General features: G+C 40.1%; 1 protein-coding gene across 3 annotated transcripts in view; it reads right to left on the reverse strand.

Moving 5' to 3' along the window:
• Positions 1-22,582, reverse strand: part of LOC122547156 (nuclear protein AMMECR1-like) — a 189,886-nt gene that overhangs the window by 45,021 nt on the left and 122,283 nt on the right. For all 3 annotated transcript variants that reach the window (XR_015758631.1, XM_087991930.1, XM_087991929.1), the window contains one exon: positions 21,955-22,065. Coding sequence is in view for 2 of the 3 variants with exons in the window: in XM_087991930.1 (XP_087848056.1) it covers positions 21,955-22,065 (111 nt within the window). In the remaining variant the exon portion in view is untranslated. The remainder of the gene's footprint in view (positions 1-21,954; positions 22,066-22,582) is intronic.

The following is a 22,582-nucleotide window of genomic DNA, read 5'->3' on the forward strand; positions in this document are numbered from 1 at the left end:
GACCCTGGAATCCGAACGCCCTATTGTTCGAACAAATTGGAATCCGAACAATTATTTCAGGAAAATGTTGCCCTAAAATCCGAACACATTTTCAGAATCCGAACACCACGTACCGTTCAGGTTGCATATTGTTTGTTCAGTTCACCCCGGGAAGGAGTTGTGAAAGCATCTCTCGTGTGTCCATCACTAGTTTACCTAGTGTTTTCACCTTGATTTGTGCTTTTTTTAAAAAAAAAATTATCACCTTCCAAGCAGTAAGCCCTCTCCCTCATTCCTCCTCTCCAGCTTCCATATGCACCATTAGCACTCCTCACTAAGGTAAATGAAGTTATTTTCATGTTAGTACATTTATTTCTTGTTTTCATTACAATTACTTGATACTTAGGTCATTTACTCATCTTATTTTACCTTAACCATGTATAGTTGCAGTTAAAAGTGTCTTGAAAGTGTTTTTTTGGGTCTAGAAACTGATTAATTCACTTTCCATTATTTCTTATGGGGAAGAGAGTTTCGGAATCTGAACGTTTTGCAATTGGAACAGCCTCCTGGAACGAATTAAAGTAGGATTCCGAGGCACCACTGTAAATCCTATCAGAATCACCTCCAACAACTTACCTACCACCGAAGTCAGAATCTCAGGTCAATAGTTCCAGGCTTCTCCTTACATTCCTTCTTAAACAAAAGACACATTGTCTTTGCATCTTGCACTTCACTCGTAGCTATAGATGATACAAATATTTCTGAAACAGGCCCCACGATTGTGGGAGGTGAAGGAGGCAAAGCCCTGGAATACATTAGATCAAAGATTTAGCCATCTTTGTTTTCTTAGACTCCAGCACTTCCTCTCCTGTAATGTGAGCTGTTTTCAAAGCAACTATTTATTTCCCCAAGGTCTCTAGCCTCCATTTCTTTCTCCACACTAAAACCTCAGGTAAAACATTTATTTAATACCTCTCCTGAGGTTCAATACAACAGCAATCTCTTTGACCTTTAAGGGCGCCCTAGTCTTTCTCCGGTTGCTCTCTTAATGTACTTGAAGAATCTCTTTGGATTATCTTTAACCCTATTTGACAAGACTCTCACATCCTCTCTCGGCCTTTGCGATCTCCCTCTTAAGAATGTCCCTACACTTTTTAAACTGTTCATGAGACTCATTTAAATCTAGTTGTCTATATTCAAAATAAGATTTTTTAAATTGACTAGAACCTCAATATCTTTATTCATCTATTGTGCTCTAATCCGAACAGCTTACCTTTCACTCTAACAAGAACATAATTCTGAATTCTCATTCTCACACCTTTGAAAGCGTTCCAGTTATCAGATATTTTGTAAGGAGACAAATTTGTCAGGCGATATCAGGTATCTGTAAGAGTAATAAGGTGGTTATGGTGGGGATTTTAACTTTCCAAACAAAGGGTTTAGACGGAGAGGGATTTGTTAAGTGTATACATGAAATTTTTCTGATTCAGTATGTGGATGTATCTACTAGAGAAGGTGCAAAGCTTGACCTACTCTTGGGAAATAAGGCAGGGCAGGAGACTGAGGTGTCAGTGAGGGGGCACTTTGGGGCCAGCGACCATAATTCTATTAAGATTTAAAATAGTGATGGAAAAGGATAGACCAAATCTAAAAGTTGAAGTTCTAAACTGGAGGAAGGCCAATTTTGACAGTATTAGGCAAGAACTTTCAAAAGCTGATTGGGCGCAGATGTTCGCAGGTAAAGGGACGACTGGAAATGGAAAGCCTTCAGAAAGGAGATAACGAGTGTCCAGAGAAAGTATAGTCCTATTAGGGTGAAAGGAAAAGCTGGTAGGTATAGGGAATGCTGGATGGCTAATGAAATGAGGTTTTTGGTTAAGAAAAAGAAGAAAGCACATGTCAGGTATAGACAGGATAGATCGAGTAAATCCTTAGAAGAGTATAAAGGAAGTAGGAGCATACTTCGAGGGAAATCAGGAGGGCAAAAAAAGGGGACAGGAGATAGCTTTGGCAAATAGTTAAAGGAGAATCCAAAGCGTTATTACAAATATATTAAGGACAAAGGGTAACGAGGGAGAGAATAGGGCCCCTCAAAGATCAGCCAAGTGGTGTTTGTGTGGAGCCGCAGGAGATTGGGCAGATACCGAACGAGTATTTTGAATCAGTATTTACTGTGGAAAAGGATATGGAAGATATAGAATGTAGGGAAATGGATGGTGACATATTACAGAGGAGTAAGTGCTGGATGTCTTAAAATGCATAAAAGTGGATAAATCCACAGGACTTGATTAGGTGTACCCCAGAACTTTGTGGGAAGCTAGGGAAGTGATTGCTGGACCTCTTGCTGAGATATTTGTATCATCGATAGTCACAGGTGAGTTGCCGGAAGACTGGAGGGTGGTCAACAATGGTACCACTGTTTAAGAAGGGTGGTAAGGACAAGCCAGGGAACTGTAGACTAGTGAGCCAGATGTCGGTGGTGGGCAAGTTGTTGGAGGGAATCTTGAGGGACAGGATGTACATGTATTTGGAAAGGCAAGGACTAATTCGGGATAGTCAACATGGCTTTATGCGTGGGAAATCATGTCTCAAACTTGATTGAGATTTTTTTAGGAAGTAACAAAGAGGATTGATGAGGGTAGAGTGGTAGATGTGATCTATGTGGACTTCAGTAAGGCATTCGACAATGGTCACCATGAGAGACTGGTGAGCAAGGTTAGATCTCATGGAATACAGGGAGAACTAGCCATTTAGATACAGAACTGTCTCAAAGGTAGAAGACACATGGTGGTGGTGGTGGTGGTGGTGGAGGGTTGTTTTTCAGACTGGAGGTCTGTGACCAGTGGAGTGCCGCAAGGATCAGTGCTGGGTCCACTGCTTTTTGTCATAAATAATTTGGATGTGAGCATAAGAGGTATATAATTAGTAAGATTGCAGATGACACCAAAATTGGAGGTGAAGTAGACAGCAAAGAAGGTTACCTCAGATTACAATGGGTTCTTGATCAGATGGGCCAGTGGGCCGAGTAGCAGCAGATGGAGTTTAATTCAGATAAATGCAAAGTGCTGCATTTTGGGAAAGCAAATCTTAGCAAGACTTATACACTTAATGGCAAGGTCCTCAGGAGTGTTGCTGAACAAAGAGACCGTGGAGTGCAGGTTCATAGCTCCTTGAAAGTGGAGTCACAGGTAGATAGGATAGCGAAGATGGTGTTTGGTATGCTTTCCTTTATTGGTCAGAGTACTGAGTACAGGAGTTGGGAGGTCATGTTGTGGTTGTACAGAACATTGGTTAGGTCACTATTGGAATATTGCATGCAATTTTGGTCTCCTTCCTATCAGAAAGATGTTGTGAAACTTGAAACGGTTCAGAAAAGGTTTACAAGGATGTTGCCAGGGTTGGAGGATTGGAGCTATAGGGAGAGGCTGAATAGGCTGGGGCTGTTTTCCCTGCAGCGTTGGAGGCGGAGGGGTGACTTTGTAGAGGTTTATAAAATCATGAGGGCATGGATAGGATAAACAGCCTTTTCCCTGGAGCTGGAGAGTCCAGAACTAGAGGGCATAGGTTTATGGGGAAGAGGGGAAAGATATAAGGGACCCAAGGGGCAACTGTTTCACACAGAGGGTGGCACATGTATGGAATGAGCTGCCAGAGGAAGTGATGGGGGCTAGTACAATTGTAACATTTAAAAAGGCATCTGGATGGGTATAGAGGGATATGGGACAGATGCTGGCATTTGGGACTAGATTGGCTTGGGATATCTGGTCAGCATGGACGAATTGGTCCGAAGGGACTGTTTCCATACTGTACATCTCTATGACTCTACTGCAAACAGTCTACTCCCAATCAATTTTTGCAAGTTCTTGACTCAAACCTTACTCCAATTAAGAACTTTAACTTTTCCATAACTATTTTAAAACTAATAGAATTATGATCACTCGACCCAAAATGTTCCCCCATTAACACTTGCCCTGTCTCATTACCCAAGAGAAGGTCAAGTGCTTGCGATTTTACAGAAGGTATGTAGCTCAGGTTGTAAGTTTGCTCACTGAGCTGGTAGATTTGTTCTTGGATGTTTCGTCACTAGGCTATACTAACATCATTAGTGAGCCTTCAATGAAGCATTGGTGTTCTGTCCTGCTTGCTATTTGTTTGTCTTGGTCTGTTGTAGTGGGTAATATCACTTCCAGTTCTGTTTTTAAAGATTTTGGTAAATAGGGCCCAAATTGATATGTTTGTAAATAGATTCCCAGTTTGAATGACAGACCTCTAGGAATTCCTATCCGCATCTTTGTTTAGCCTATCCCAGGATGGATGTATGGTCCCAGTCGAACTGGTGTCCCTCTTAGTCTGCGTGTATGGATACTAGGGATAGTTGGTCGTGGCTTTTGGTGGTTAGTTGGTGCTCGTGTATCCTGGTGGCTAGTTTCCTGCCCGTCTGTCCAATATATTATTATGGGAAGTCCTAGAAGCCTGGCATTCAAATCAGAACACCATTAACATATTGATTTGGACCCCATTTACCAACCTCTCAGAAAAAGAACCAGAAGTAATATCACCCACAACAGACCAAGACACAAATAGCAAGTGGGACAGAACACCACAGCTTCAGAGGCTCACTGATGTTACCCAGCATGGTGATGAAATGTCAGAACAAATCTGCCAGCTTAATGAGCAAACATGCAACCAGAAGGTCAAGTTTTACTCTCTCTATAGTAGGAACATTTAAATATTGATAAAGAAAAAAATTTTGAACATATTTAGCAAATATCTTCATCATCTAAACCTTTAACACTATGGTAGTTCCAGTCAGTGTCTGGAAGATTAAAATCCATCTCCTATTACAATCTTACATATGTGTGAGATATCTCTGCACATTTGCTCAATTTCCCGCTGACATTTTTTTGATCGGGGGCAGGTAGAAGAGGTAGTGGTAAATGACTGTAGTACAATCCCATCAAATGTGATCATTCCTTTATTTTTATTAATTTCCACCCATGTATTTTCATTGGATGACTTCAGAAATATCCTCTCTGGTTACAACAGTAATGCTTTTCTTTACCAAAAAAAAGCCACTTTCTCTTGTGCCTCTCTTTCTATCCTTCCTATAGCACCTGAATATCTGGAACACTGAACTGCCAGTCTTGTCCATCAATCAGCTTACTTTCTGCAATAGTCATGACATCCCAATCCCATGTTCACAAACATGCCCAGAGTTCATTAACCTTCCCTGTAAGGCTCCTTGCATTGAAAGGAATGCAATTTAATCCTTCAGAGGTACTTGGTTTTCTGATTTGCTCTGGTCTGTCTTTTTTTAAAATTAACTTGTTCTTTTCAAATTCAAAATCATCCTCACCAACTTTCTATTTCCTCCATTACTTATGATTCCCTCCATGTCCACCCCTTCAGTCTACAAGCTTCCTAAGTAGAATTACCTTCCCTCTAGGAAAGTGGTCCCTTTCCTGTACAGATGAAATCCATTCTTTTTCAAAGGTCTTTTCTGTCCCAGAAGAGATCCCAATCATCCAAGAACCTGAATCTCTGAACATAACACATCTTCAGCCACTGATTTATTCTTTCCCTCATTTGAGCTTAGCACTGTGAGTAAACCAGAGATTACTACTTTTGAGGCTGCTTTTTGAAGCTTCTATCCAATCTCATATTCTCTTCGTAAAGCCTTGAACTTTTCCTTAACTATGTAATCCCTACCAACATGTAGGAAAACTTCCAGTTTTTCACTCTTCCCCCTTTAACAACTTGCTTCAAACATTTTGATACATCCTTAATCCTGGCACCAGGAAATCCTAGATTCATGCTCACTGCTGTGCAATTGGTCTGTGCTCTTGACTGCCTCTTCTATTTTCCTGAGAGACTATCCATTTCAACAATAACTAAAAACTGAGTATCTGTCTGACAGACGAATAGCCACAAGAGCCTTCTGTTAACTTTTCTGATAGTCACCCAACTATCTGACTGATCTTGGATGTATAATCACACCTCTAAATCTAGTAGCCATCTAACTCTTGTTAGATGCCTTAAAGCCTGTCGACCATCTAGACGACATGCCAGGAGTGCAATGGCATACATTTCACTTGTCTGGAGTTGTACAGATCAAGAACAGTCAAGAGGCCTGACACAATCGTGGACAACGTAACCCACTCAATTGGAACACAATCTACCATTGACAGTTGCAGCAGTGTGTAGTACCTGCAAGATGCACTGCAGCATTTCACCAAAACTTCTGCAACAGCACCTTCCAGATCTACAGAATTAAAGAAGTGTTACAGCACAGAAGGCAGCCATGCAAGCTCGCTACACCAGGTCTTCAAATGAGCATCATTACCTAGTGACAATCGCCTACTTTTTCCCTAAGTCTTTGAACATTATTTCTATTCACCTAATCAGCCAGTGCCCTCTTGAATGTGCCAACTGAATCTGTCACCACCACATGCCTAGCTGCATCCTCTACTACTGAGAAGATTAAAGGCAGATGCATGGAGGTACCACCAACTATAAATCAGTCTCCCAGATGCACCAGCCTGACTTGGAAATAGATAAATCATTCCTTCACTGTCACTGGGGGTCAAAAATCCTGGATCTTCCCTTCCCACAACATTGAGAGTTTCCCTATACCCAAAACTGCCACAGGTCAAGACAACAGCTCACCACTGCCTTCTCCAGGACAATTAGCAATGGGCAATAATGCTGGCTTAGGTTTGAGGCAGAGATGCACACACCGCATTAATGAAGTTAAGCATCTTTATACATAATATTCAATACTCTGATTCACTAAGTTCACACCCTCAAACAAGGAAGCAACCAGAACAAATAGGTTGCATTTAGATATCTCTTAAACCAACCAGGTAATAAAAATTAAAATATTTTCGTAAACAGCTAATCACATTTGTAATAATCACAAAGGACTACTATATCGGTCAAAGATTCGCTTATTCTGTCAATGAATTAAGAATGTCACAGTTCAATGTAAGAATTAGTTTGCTCTCAACCTCTAGTTCCAGTGAACCAAATGTATATTGTTCTTCTTGGTCAGCATTACGTTTAACAAAGTCTTAATAAAAGTAGGTATGGTTTGACCAATAGTTGCCTTAGCATATCCTCTGGAGATAAAAGAATGGATGCACTACTGCTTTAAATTGTAAAGCTTTAGTAGTATTTTTCCATTATTGCAAGAAGAATTTTAAAAAGATCAGGTAACACGAATCCTCAACAAATGGACAGTTCTGGGGATTAAATTAATTAATAAATACAGAGGCATCTCAATTATCTGAGCAAAATACTCCCAAGTGTCGTTCGGATAATCAAATGTCAGATAATTGAGTGCCAGACAGAGTTTAGCCAAGCATCTGACCTTGTGATCTTGTCCGGATATTCCAAAATTCAGATTTTTGACGTTCCTTTGTATGTGTATTAGCAAATTAATAATATAAAATAGTCATCTAGACTGCCCCTCCACCTTCTAATTGCTAATCTGATTTGGACCCATCTGCATTCTCTTACCTGTTCCACAGATTTTGCAGGTTCATTAGAGTTCCTAAGTCTGCATTAGAACTTTGAACATTTTCAAGGGCTAAGCCTCCAGTGCTCTCTGGGGTACAGAATTCAAAATAGTAAACAATTTTCAGAAGAAATATTTCCAATCGTCTTCAATGGGACATGCCCTATTCTGAAACCTTGTCTCAAATGAAGTAATATAGCAGTGCATCAATTTTCTTTAAGGTGGAGGTGTCAAACTCAGGTGGAGAAGATTAAAAGTTACAACACCAGGTTATAGTCCAACAGATTTATCTGAATCACAAGCTTTCAGATTGTGGCCCCATTGTCAGGTGAAGTCACCTGACGAAGGGGCAGTGCTCCAAAAGCTTGGTGATTTCCCTGTTAGGGGATCGTAGCTTTGCTATCAAACGCTACAGGAATGACAAAAGAACACATGGAGATGCAGTTAATATTTAGAATAAGCTTTATTGTCACACGCACTCAAATAAGTACAGTGAAAACTTTACAAGTATCCCCTTAAGGTGCCATCTTAAGAACAGATTCTTAAGAATTAATTCTTTGGGGAAAATAGGAAACAAATAAGTGCAACATTACAGATGCTAGGAATAAATTAGAAAATATAGAAGTTCAGAATAGCAGTCCTTTCAACCTAGTCCATGCCTGCACCTAGCCTCTAGCATGCTCCAGGCCATGCTGGGCTTCACCGAGATTTGATTTTGACTCATTTGTTATTAAACCAAGGAAACCAGATACTCATTGTAGAGTTGGAAACAAATCTAGTTCATTTATACTGTAGGAATTAAACAGAGTTAAGAGTACCTAAATTGCATCAGATTTGGAAAGTACTCTGTATTGGCTCGGAATTGTGTTAATATTGTCACAACATACACATACAAATTGATTTTACTTAGAGGCAATTTAAAAACTATTCTATTATCCCTTCGCTTCACGACCACACCCTTGCATTACTCACTCGAATCGTTTTGAGCCAGGCTGCAGATGTTCACGTTTATATTGCTGCTGATTTTACTTCCAAGTCAGCAAATGAAGTCAGCACAACCTTGCAAACACTCAAAATCATCTTTAGCAACACATCTAAGTGGAAGTAGTTATGGTGCAGTGCTGACGACATGTGAATACATCCTAAAATCACATCACTTTGTAATACAGGTATTACAGGTAATATATTCATAAAATGCTTAAGGTGTTTAGAGGTGGGGTTTGTGATAGAACATAGAACAGTACAGCACAGTACAGGTCCTTTGCCCCATGTTGTGCTGAGCATTTACCTTAAGATCAACCTAACCTACACACCTTTCAATTTACTACTGTCCATGTGCTTGGCTAGCAGTTGCTTAAATGTCCCTAATGTCTCTGACTCTACTACAACTGCTGTTAGTGCATTACACAGGAAGTGGAGGGTGCGTGGAAAGAACCTACCTCTGACACCTTCCCTATAACTTCTTCCAATCACCTTAAAATTATTGACACCTTGTGACAGTCATTTCTGCTATGGGGAAAAATCTCTATCTCTATGCCTCTCATTATCTTGTACATCTCTCTTCCTTCTCTCTAGCGTGAAAAGCCTAGCTCCCTCCACCTCTCTTCACAAGATAAGTCCTCCAATCCAGGCAGCATCCTGGTAAATCTACTCTGCACCCTATCTAAAGCATCTTCATTCTTCCTATAAAGAGGCGACCAGAACGGGACACAATATTCCAAGTGTGGTCTAACCAAGGTTTTAGAGCTACAACGAAACCTCTTGGCTCAAACTCAATTCCCCTGTTAACAAAAGCCAAAACACCATACGCCTTAACAACCCTATCAACTTGGGTGGCAACTTTGAGGATCTGCCAAGAATCCTGCCTTTAACCCTGTATTCAGCATTCAAATTCAACATTCCAAAAATGAATCAATTCTCGTTTATCCAGGTTGAACTCCATCTGCTACTTCTCAGCCCAGCTCTACATCTTGTCAATGTCTTGTTGTAGCCTGTAACAACCCTCGGCACTATCTACAACACCACCGACCTTTGTGTCATCGGCAAACTTACTAACCTACCCTTCCACTTCTTCATTCAACTAATTTGTAAAAATTATGAAGAGCAGAGGCCCAAGTACAGATCCCTGCGGAACACCACTAGTCACTGCCCTCCAGGCAGAATATTATCCATCCACTACCACTTGCTGTCATCTTTTGGCCAGCTAATTCTGTATCCAGACAGCCAAATTTCCATGTATCCCATACCTAACTTTCTGAAAGAGCCTACCATGGGGAATCTTATCAAATGCCTTAATGAAATCTATTTACACCACATTCACTGCTCGACCTTCATCAACTTGTCTTGACACATCCTCAAATAACTCTAAGGCTTGTGAGGCATGACCTGCCCCTCTCAAAGCCATGCTGACTACCTTTAATCATTCTATATATAATTAGCAAATAAATAACTGTATCGGCCACAATATAGGTTATGAGTAAAGCTGTGACACAGCAAGCCTAGAGCATGCTCCAGTTTAAAAAACTTCCCTAAAAAGTTCTTGGGCATTTGGAATATTCTAGTTAGCAAAATGGAGTTTAAATTAATCGGTTACTTTAATAATACAAATAATTACAAATGCAAGACATCCTATTTTTTCACAAACTGAAATATACAACGTAGAATGTCAAAAGTACACCTTTCCAATAATAGAAGTCCCCACTGCTCTGCCCTCACATTGTATTATTCCTTATTCTCTACAGCACGATGCCACTGGGGAATTATAATGTAAGCTACTTATACGGGAACAATTAAGGCCGGGGGTTGATTTTCTTCCCCCAACTAGATACTGTGATTTACTATAGGGTAATGACAAAGATGCAGCCCCAAGATTACTTCAGCCACAATGTGAATGTTGGTACTAGTCGGAGTTCCACATCAATTGTCTGGACAACCAAACTCCCCCAAAAAGAGATTTCATTACATTTTTATAACTATGAAGGATTTTGTTAGCGTTAGTTCAGTAGGAAAGTCAGTGACAAGGAGCTAATGTGAAATAGTCACAAAGACAGTGATGCATGCTGTACACTGCAATTCCTAGAATTCTAGGGAATTCCTAGAAGCATGGCACTCATCCACAAACTCCATCAACAAACACATAGACCTGGACCCAATATACCGGCCACTATAGCGGACAGCTGAAACTGAGAACCGGAAGCGGCAGGGACAGGCCACTATAAATGCCAGAGGAAACACCACAGAAGTGCTTCACAGGAGGCTCCCAAGCACTGAGGATGTCACCTAGACAGGGGACGAAACATTTGCAACAAAACCTTCCAGCTCGGAAAACAGAACCACAGCAACGAGCACCCGAGCTACAAATCTTCTCACAAACTTTGAGCTATTTAAAATATTCAGCTTTGATTTTAATGAGGAAATGCTGGAAGTAAGATGACCTGAATGGTTTATTTCTGCTTTTAAAATCTCAACTCTGTAGTGCTGTACTTAATAGTCATTGAAACTTACTTTCTTCTATTCAAGCCTCCTTTCTTTCTCCCTGTTGCTACAATGTGAAATTTAAATTTTCAATTTTTTTTTCATTCTTAATGGGAGCAAAGGTATCAAAATATCTTTAATTGCCTGGAGAAGGTGTAATGAACGTCATTTTAATCACTGTAGACTGTGAGATGAATGTACTCTTACAATTACATTTTTGTGAGGGAGTTCAGGATTTTAAACACTGTGATAACGAAGGAATGATGGATTGGGATGTTTGAGAATTATAGTGAGCCTTAGAGGAAATTGCATTTGCTGCTCTTGTCCTTCAAGAAGGTGGAAGTTGTATCCAACTCAACGAGTTATTGTTTTATATTTGTGGACACTGTACACTTCAGCCACAGAGTATACTGGTGCTGGGAGGGGCTGGTGAGTGGATATTTAGAATACAAAATAAGGTGTGCATACACATGGTTTTTTATTTCCATTAAATAAAGTAATACCTAAACATCCGTAGTTTAATCAGCTGTGTTTCGAACCTTAACTGTAATATTTAATTGGTGGCCTGATGTTTGACCATATTGCGCGTTTTTTATTAAACTGCTCAAGTTTACAGTGCAGAAAAAATGTCATTCTAGTTTGTTTTGTGCCTTTTCCTTCTTTGCGCTCTTCCTATACTCTTGTTCCTTTTACTATTTCAAAAAGTATCTGTTTCATTAAAAATGCAATAGTCACCGGACCATCAACTCCACACTCACAGGAATCCGATTCACGAGAGAGGAAGAAAAGGACAACCAACTCCCATTCCTAGACGTGAGGGTAAAGAGAACACCAAACGGAGAATTCACCACCAAGGTGCACAGGAAAGCCACACACACAGACCAAGTCCTGAACTATGAAAGCAACCACCCCAACACACACAAACAAAGTTGCATCAAGACACTATTCAAAAGGGCCACAACACACTGCAGCACACCAGAACTGCAAAAAGAGGAAGAGGAACACCTATACAAGGTATTCGCAAAAAATGGATATCCTCGCAATTTCATCAACAGATGCCTAAGGGAAAGACAACGGAACGAGGACATGCCGCAACCCAAAGGACTAGCCACACCACCATACATCAAGAACATCTCTGAAATAACAGCCAGACTACTGCGACCACTAGGACTTATAACAGCACACAAACCAACAGCCACCCTCAGACAACAACTCACCAGAACGAAGGACCCGATACCCAGCATGAGCAAAACTAATGTAGTGTACAAAATCCCATGCAAGGACTGCACAAAACACTATATAGGACAAACAGGAAGACAGCTAATGATCCGCATCCACGAACATCAACTAGCCACGAAACGACACGACCAGCTATCCGTAGTAGCCACACTCGTAGACAACAAGCAACATGAATTTGACTGGGACAACACTACCATTATAGGGCAAGCGAAACAAAGAACAGCCAGGGAATTCCTAGAAGCATGGCACTCATCCACAAATTCCATCAACAAACACATCGACCTGGACCCAATATACCGGCCACTACAGCGGACAGCTGAAACTGACAACCGGAAGCAGCAGGGGCAGGCCACTATAAATGCCGGAGGAAACACCACAGAAGCGCTTCACAGGAGGCTCCCAAGAACTGAGGATGTCACCTAGACAGGGGACGAAACGTTTGCAACAAAAACTTCCAGCTCAGCAAACAGAACCACAGCATTTTAAATAGCTCAAAAAAATCTAAGATGTAAATTAAATTGTGCATTCCCTTGGTCCTCATTTAATCTAGTCACTTCTTTCCTCTTCAAAAAAGGCGGTAGATTTATAACTGCAATAATGTAGTCTTGTCCCAAGAGGTCAGTAATTCAATCCTAGAATCTTAACAGACACACTTAGTATAGTCAAATTTTGGATGAAATCAAAAGCAAAACAGATATACTGAAAAGTTGCATTTTTTATAGCACCTTTTATGAATTCAGATACATGAGCTCAATGCTTCACAGGCAATGATCAATTCTTTGAATTGCAGTTACTAGTTAGCAGTATTACTTTTCCTTACATTTGGCAATAGTACAGAAACAAATTTTCAGAGTCTTTAAAAACAATTACATGAATGTTGAACACTTGAAAGTTGACTAGAGTTTATCACATTTTGGCTCTCAATGACTAAACACAATACATCTTTAATACTGATATCTACAAATATGACTTTTCAATCTCCAGGCTCCTATGTGGAGTCATTTTTATAAGTTCAATAAAAACACAATCAATACCACCATCTTTAAAGTGGGAAAACAGTCAAAGTATTGTACAGAGGTGTTATCAAACAAAATTGGGGGCTATAAGATGATATTAGGTGGAATGATAAATAACAAGACATAGGCTTGGAGAGAGATCTTAAAAAGGAGTGAAGGATGAAGTGTCAGAGAGATTTAGTTATGAAGTTCCAGTGTTTAAGAGCCTAAGCAGCTGAAAGCGCCAACCAACCGTGAGGTAAGATAAATGTCAGGTGAACAAGCAGCCACAGTTGGAAGAACAGAGTTCTTGAGCATTGCAAGAGCCTAAAAAGATAGTGGAAGTTATTCAGAGATTTGAGGGGGTCTACTGTACAACACAAAGGACAGTATGACTGGACTGGATATAATTTGCGATACCAAAAGGTATTGATGTTTGTTTAAATATAAAGCAAGTGGTAGGGGGGAATCTTATAATGTTAAAATTGTGTGGAACATTTCCCAACATCAGCCCTAAAATTTTCTTCATTTAATTCCACATTTCTAATTCTACTTCAGATTTTAATTTAAAGTAATGTTTTGGGTTGATTAAAAAGATGTCATTACAATTGAATATGACCTATACAAAGATCATTTCTCAAAATCCTGCTTTACAGGCTGAAATAATTATGTTTCTCTAGTTTCTTTGCTACTCTGATCCCTGACAACATATCAGCCTCATAAGACTTCCCTGTACTGACACAAACATTTAATGTCCCTAGTTCCCTGACTATCACTGAATACCGTATTCAAGGTGAAATATGACAAATGTGCCTAAAAAAAGCTTGATTACTTCCTCTGACATATTCTACCATATTCTCTTACAACTTTATCCTTAGCTATAGCACATATACTGCCAGCTTTTTCCATAAGTACTTTACATTTATCTGCCTTCTTCCTTCAGCCAACTTATTTGTAACTTCTCAGCCATCTTCTCCGGTTTCACCTATTTTGCTGATTTGAAAGCAGGAGTGACATTAACCAAATTGCACTAAGTTCTTGAATCAAAGCTATTTACAAAATTTAGGAATGGTAGTGGTCCCAACACCATGAGGAATTCCGCGTTGACATAGACCTTACAAGCAGTATTTATTATAAGAGCACATACATAATTGTAGCATATTATTCATTCTTAATTACAATAGCAAAAGATGACCACTATTATCCCTCTCTTCTACAGGATACAATTGCAGCAGAGCAGAGAATCTATAACCAGGACGACAATGGTCAGTTTTTGTGCTAGCTGCCTACTAGAACAATGCAAATTTAATTTTATTGCATTTTTCTTTTTTTACACAATGTTGTAACACCTTGAACATACCTACAAATTAAACACAGGAGCCACACGATAAAGTTACTGAAACTTTAACTTAAAATTCAAAGTTTGTGAGAAGATTTGTAGCTCGGGTGCTCGTTGCTATGGTTCTGTTCGCTGAGCTGGAAGTTTTTGTTGCAAACGTTGCAATATTAACTTAAAATATTGGATAATTCTTCAAAAAGGTTAACATACCTTCTCTTAAGAACATGGCTCCATAAAGCAACAGTACAATTAGGTGAAACAGTCTTTCACATGAAGCACCACACATAGATGATGCAAATTTCCAGGTTTACCCCAGAGTTTGGATATTTTGCCAGAACTAAAAAATGAAAGAATTCTAAATCTTGTATGTACTTTTATCAACCGATAGTTCTGTCTGAAATCCAAGATCAAAGATTCATTAGATCCAGGCTACTTCATAAAATGCAGGAGAATTTATGATTTTTTTTTTGCTATAGCTCCTACAATATTCAACTTACATCTACAAGAAAGTACAAGCTACAGGTCATATTAGTTCAATGACATAAGCTTCAAATCCCTCTGACAATGCACATGTCCATCCATGTGAGAGTCAGCACAGAGCATATTCAAGTGTAGCCATAGGACTCAAACTCTGACAACATAAAGTGTTGGCACATTTAAGTCTGTAAAAAATCTCAATCCCTCTTTCTACACTATGCTTCAAGTATCTCTTGGCCAGCAGATTCTCAGGATGTGTATTATTTACGCCAAGTAATGTTGCCCAGATATCAGGAGCCTCCAAGGTTACTTATTAGTACTTGTGTAGCAGAATGATCTAAACTTGACATGTGCAAAGTCTTTTATCTGCTGAGATGGTAACAATGCAAGACATATCCCAGTAGCCAGTTCATGTAATCCTGCTCTACTAAAGCAAAAAGAAATAAACATTAAAAACTTGACTATGCAAGCAAGTTTTCTTCTACTTATAACAAAATTTTAAAACGTGCTCCAAAATAGTGAGCAGACAGAGAGTAAGGTGCCATAATAACAACGTCCTGGTCTAATATTGGTTCTAATGCCATTTGGCTAGTATTCTAAATATGGTCTGGAGGAGGATCAATGGACATCAACTTTTAATTCTGCTTTTCCTCCTCAAATACTGTCAGACCTGCTGAGTTTCTCCAGCAGTACCTTTTTGTTTCAGATTTCCAGCACCTACAATACTTTGTTATATTCTAAATATGGCAGTTTGGACAATAAAAAGCTTCCAGATATTACTAGGACCACCAACAATGCAGTCTCCATAATGCAGAAGGTCAAATGGAAACAATGTTCAGTTTGGTCTCTGCAAACTTAACGAAAATGGAAATATACCTAGTGGACGATAATATCGGAGGCATTTTTAAAATAAATGCTTTCTTATAAAATTATTATTCATCTTTCAGTGATTGCTACAAATATTTGAATTGCATTTACTTCTGATTGTTTTAAAAAGGGAGACAATAGAAGAAGAAGAAGAACTCTTAATGAATTATACAAGATTCTTAAGTGCCTCAGAGGCAGACAGGTTGTTTCCCCATTGTGGGACAGTTTAGGACCAGAAGGCATAATCTTAAGACTAAATGGTTACCCACAACACAGAGATAAAGAAGGAATTTCTTCTGAGGACATTGAATGTGTGGAATGTTTTATTGCAAAGGACTGCTGAGGCTGGTTTATGATGTATATTCAAGGTTTAGATAGGCAAATTTTAAATCAGTGAGAGAATCTAGGGTTATGGGTTAAGATGGAAAAGTGGCATACAGGATTATCATATCAGTCATGTCATTGAATGTTAGGAGGCAGCTGATGGACCAAATTGCCTACTTCTGCTCCTACATCTCATGGTCTATTGGTATAATTAGAAACATGGAGAAAATTAGTTGTAATGGAGAAATGAGCAACAAACTGTCACTGCAAGAAAGTGAGGGGATTTACAACAGATGTACATTATTGAAGACAATCAATATCCTTTGACAAATATTATTTGCAATCTCAAGTACACAGTCTATTTCTGCACATAGTCCACCATGCATTTTTCTGATAGCTCAAGATCTTTCAAGTTAACATGCGCCATTGGTATATTTGTAAATGACCAAAGAGAGTGGGAAAACAGGAAACACGGCCACATTTACACTTGGGACATAACTGAATGTCCAATCAGAAGCTACCTAGTTATTTCCAATGCAAGAATAGACAGAACATCTGTAGGCTTTGGTGGAAATACAAAGCAAACATTGTTTTAACAAGAGTTACAATCTAAGGTGGCTTTAAAGAAATAGTGTAATTCTAGGTATTGTTTTGCAAAGCCTGGTCTTCAATTTTTAAAAATTCAGCCACTGTCATAGGCTTTGCTAGCAGACCCATGCCAAGTTACCCTCAAAGATAGTATGGTCAGTTTCATGGAATCTCCTTACATGGGAAAAAAAGATTCAGAAAAGTGGTAGTGATAAGGTCGAAGTTCTCTCTCCACTAGCCCCATCCAAATTGGGCAGGTGATAGTCTAGTGGTAACACTGAGTCAAAACCTCAGTTATGTTCTGGAGGCCTGGGTTCAAACCCTACTACAGCAGATGGTGGAATTTGAATTCCATAGAAATAAATCTGGAATTAAGAGTCAATTGAGGATCCTGAAACCACTACCTATTGTTGAAAAAGCCCATCTTAGAGATTTATAGCTCAGGTTGAGGTTCAGGTTGTAAGTTTGCTCACTGAGCTGGAAGATTTGTTTTCAGATGTTTCATCACCATACTAGGTAACATTATCAGTGAGCCTCCAGCAAAGCACTGGTGTTATGTCCTGCTTTCTATTTGTGTATCTTGGTTTCTTGAGGTGGGTGATATCACCCACCTGGGACAACATCAGTGAGCCTCTGGTGAAGCACTGGCGTTATCAAGTATGGTGACAAAACATCTGAAAACAAACCTTGCAGCTCAGCAGACAAACTTACAGCCCAAAATCCACGAATGCCCTTCAGGCAAGAATATCTGCCATCCTCAGCTGGTCTGGCCTATATGTGACTCCAGAGCGACAGCAATGTGGTTGACTTTCATTTGCCCTTTGAAGATGCGTAGCCAACTATTCAGTTGTATCAATCCCTACAAAATCTCAAAAAAAATGAAATCAGACAGATCACCAAACATCGAACAAAGCACCAAAAGGACAACGACAGAAATAGCCCTGTCAACCTGCAAAGTCCTCCTTACTAACATCTGGGGGCTAGTGCCAAAACTGGGAGAGCTATCTCAAACTAGTCAAACAACAGCCAGGCAGTCATATTCACAGAATCATACCTTACAGACAATGTCCTAGACTCCATCACCATGCCACAATAGGTCATGTTCCACCAGCAGGGCAGACCCAGCAGAGGTTGTGGCGCAGTACAGTCATTAGGGAGTCGCCCTATGAGTCCTCAACATTGACTCATGATGTCTCTTGTGTTCAGGTTAAACATAGGCAAAGAAACATCCTCCTGATTATCACGTACTGTCCTCCCTCAGTTGGTGAATCAGTACTCCTCCATGTTGACCAACACTTGGAGGAAGCACTGAGGATGGCAATGTACAAAATGTTCTAGGAGAAAGTGAGGACTGCAGATGCTGGAGATCAGAGCTGAAAATGTGTTGCTGGTAAAGCACAGCAGGTCAGGCAGCATCCAAGGAGGAGTAGTTTCCTGAAGGGCTCATGCCCGAAACGTCGATTCTCCTGCTCCTTGGATGCTGCCTGACCTGCTGCGCTTTTCCAGCAACACATTTTCAGCAATGTACAAAATGTACTCGGTGGGCGATTGCAACGACCCCCAATAAGGGTGGTTCAGCAGTAGTATTGAGCGAACTGGTTGGGTTCTAAATGACACAGCTATCTGACTGGATCTGCAGCAGGTGGGGGAAGGGAACCAACAAGAGGGAAATACATACCTGTCACATCCTTACCAATCTCCCTTCATTGGTCAGAACATTTGAATGTAGAAGTTGGGACGTCATGTTACAGTTGTACAGGACATTGGTGAGGCTACTTTTAGAATGCTGCATACAATTTTGGAGTCCTTCTATAGGATGGATCTTGTTAGACTTGAAAGGATTCAGAAAAGATTTACAAGGATATTGCCAAGACTTTAGGGTTTGAGTTTTAGGGGAAAGGCCAAATAGGCTGGAGCTTTTCTCGCCTTGGAGCATTGGAGGCTGAGAGATTTATAAAATTTTGAGGAACATGGATAGGGTGAATAGCCAAGATCTTTGTCCTAGGGATGGGGAGTCCAAAACTAGAGGGCACAGGCTCAAGTTGAGAGAGGAAAGGAAAGGATTTCAAAAGTACCCGAGGGATAGCTTTTTTCACACAGAGGATGGTGTCCATGTGGAATGAGCTGCCAGAGGAAGTAGTGGAGGCAGGTACAATTACACTATTTCAAAAGGCATCTGGATGGGGACATGCATAGGAAGGGTTTATCTGCCTGCTGCAGATACATCTATCCCTGATGGTTTTGGTACAAGTGACCATTGCACATCGACTTTGAGAATAACCTCCATTGTGTTTCAGTGCACTATGCCAAATGGGGCAGACGTCAAACAACTCTAGCATCTCAAAACAGGGCATCCATGAGGTGATGTGGGCCGACAGTAGAATTGTACTCAATGCAATCTATAATCACATGGCTCAGCATATCTCCAACTCAAGCATTACCACTAAGCCAGGGATAACTTTGGTTCAATGGAGAGTGTAGAAAGGCATGCCAGGAGATGCACCAGGCATACGTGAAAATGAGGTATCAACCTGGTGAAGCTACCAAATAGGTATACTTGCATACCAACCATCCCAGTCTACTGTCAATCAGTAAAGTGATGGAAAGTGTCATCAACAGTGCTGTCAAGCAGCATCTATTCAGCAATATCCTGCTCAGTGATGACCAGTTTAGGTTCAGCCAGGGCCACACAGCTCCTGACCTCATTAAAGCCTTAGTTCAAGTATTGACAGAAGAGCTAAATTCCAGAGGTGAGGCGAGTGTGACAACCCCTGACATCAAGGCAGCATTTGACCAAGTGTGGCATCAAGGAACCCTAGCAAAACTGGATCAATGGGTATCAGGGTGCAATTCTTTGACGGTTGGAGTCATACAGGACACCGAGGAAGATGGGCGTCAGTTATCTCAGCTCCAGGACATCTGCAGGCATTCCTCAGGGTAGTGTCCGAGGGCCATCTTCAGGTGCTTCATCAATGACATTCCCTCCATCAATGTCAAAAGTGGGGATGCTTGCCAATGACTGCACAATGTTCAGCACCATTCGTGACTTCAGACAAGCAGACCACATTCAAATGCAACAAGATGTGGACAATATCCAAGCTTGGACTAACAAGTCGCAAGTAACATTCATGCCATACAAATGCCAGCTATGACCATCACGAACAAAACACAATCTACCATCACTGAATCCCCCACTATCAGCATCCTGAATTGACCAGAAACTGAACTGGACTCACCACATAAACAGTGGCTACAAGAGCAGATCAGAGGCTAGGAGTACTGCTGTAGGTGACACACCTGACTCCCCAAAGCCTGTCCACCACCTACAAAGGCACAAGTCAGGACTGTGATGGAATATTCCCCACTTCCCTGGAAGGGTACAGCTCCACTCAAGCTTGACACCATACAGAACAAAGCTGCCCGCCTGATTGTCACAACATCCACTCCCTCCACTACTAATGTTCAGTATATACTGCTGCTACTATCAACAGAAATTGAAAAATCCTCAGACAGCATATTCCAAACCCACGATGTTTTGAAGGATGACAGCAGATTCATAGGAACACCACCACATTGAAGTCCCCCTCCAAGCCACTCACCATCCTGATTTGGAAATATAATAGTTGTTCCTCACCGTCGCTGGCTGAGAATCGTGGATTTCTCTCTCTAATGGCATTGTGCGTCAACCCACAGCAGGTGGATTGCAGCAGTTCAAGGAGGCAGCTCACCACTACCTTCTCAAGGGAAACTAGGGACAAGCAATAAATGCTGGTCAGCCAGCAACACCCACATCCCACAAAATAAATTTAAAAGAATTCAATGTTTACGTGGATCTTCAGAATAAAAATAATTACTAAGGATTTGATAAATATTTAGAGTAGTCATTTACATTTGTTAATTGGATAGTCAGGGCATTTTATCAATCAATATAAGTTCTGTTCTGTGAATTGACCAAAAAAAATCCTATTATAGCATTTAATATAATAAAATTATCAATTCCACGATTTTCCTTTCTTTACATTCCTAGGCAGCAACACTTAACCACATGTGTAAAAAGGAACAGACTCCTGGTGTTGATTTATGGTCAATTAACACATTTTAAAGAGTGAGTTACATCACCAGTTATTGTGAAGAATGTCTTGTGTTAGAGATTTAATACTACTGATTTCCTGTATTTGAGGGAATAACAGAATGCTCATCAAGTAATTGATCAAGCAGAGATTATTGAAGAGTGCATGAACTCAACAGTTAGTGAGCCATTTAGGGTCCTTCGGGTTCCGGACTCAAGATCTTAAGATGAGCCATGGCCAAACTCCTTAGAAGCTTTGTTTGCACTTTGCTAAGTATAATAGAATGGAATAAACTGGCTCAGCTTCTAGTAATTGGAGAAAAAAAACAAAATTATTTTCCTTTTCCAAGCAGAAAAGTTTAGTAAATTTATACGGATGGACATCTCTTCTAAATAAACTTAGTGGCAAACAAATTTTAAAAAAGAAACTGCTCAAAGTAGACTAAGTGTGATTTTTGAATCACAGAAACAACTAGCAACTCTATGCCATACCTTACTGCACTTGGGCTACAAGAGAATTGTGTGTGGGACAACAAGTCAGCAACTCACGTACTGAGGACATGCAAGAAACCTCTATCAAAACTCAAGTTTCTTCATGCTTACCAAGTAGTTTGTTTGTTCAATCGAAATGCAACAGTGACAGATGTTGCTGGATATAAGCTAGGTTAATTTAATAAAATTTGTATACACACCCATCTTATGCATTATCGAGATGAGCTATAGAACTTGTTAGGAGAAAGTGAGGACCGCAGATGCTGGAGATCAGAGCTGAAAACGTGTTGCTGGAAAAGCGCAGCAGGTCAGGCAGCATCCAAGGAGCAGGAGAATCGACGTTTCGGGCATGAGCCCATCTTCAGAAATCATTCCTGAAGGGCTCATGCCAGAAACGTCGATTCTCCTGCTCCTTAGATGCTGCCTGACCTGCTGCACTTTTCCAGCAACACATTTTCAGCTATTGAACTAGTTATCCATTTAATGATCATATTTTAAACAAACATACCAATGTGTGAACTTAAGAATTATTGTCAAACAAGTCACATTATACATGTGCTGAAATAGAAGAAAACAAAGCCTCAACACAACTCACCTGGTAAGAGTGTACTCCCTGAGTCCTGAATGTAGGTTCATGGCAGAAAATGTACCTATGCACCCTCGCAACCGTTTATCGCGGCCAATCTTCCACGTCACAAATAATGGGCTGGAAAATAAATACACCATTAAGCATCAATGGTAATAAATGTTGTTATTTTTACAAGTTTCAAATCAAACTAAAATGCATGTTACCTGCCATGCTTCAAGTTCTTAAATCTAACTTTCCTCCTTTTGATAAACTGTTAGTTGAACTTTTACAGTTCACTTTTACCATTCAAAACTGAACCACACGTATTAGTTAGCGAATATTTATACTTCTGCCACTATGTTCCAAGAATGGAGAAAGTGGCAGCATCAGCCATAATTTAAAATTAGTGGTTTAAAATAACGACCTTAAAGGTTTTACACTTCCATTCAAATCAGGAACTAAGGATATTAACAAGCTACTTTCCATAAAGCACTTAAGCCATATCAGTTTATGCTGGGCAATATGCAAGTCATGAACAAATATAGTCAATCTTAATGCAGAAATTTAACTGCAGATACCAAAAGGCAATATAGGAAACCCTGTTGCGCCTAACCATTAAATCAGGCCATAATAATAATTGGTTTGATCACATTCA

Source organism: Chiloscyllium plagiosum, unplaced genomic scaffold, assembly GCF_037043375.1.
Source record: "Chiloscyllium plagiosum isolate Xiang-an unplaced genomic scaffold, Cpla_swu_hap1 HiC_scaffold_11, whole genome shotgun sequence".
Classification (NCBI taxonomy): domain Eukaryota; kingdom Metazoa; phylum Chordata; class Chondrichthyes; order Orectolobiformes; family Hemiscylliidae; genus Chiloscyllium; species Chiloscyllium plagiosum.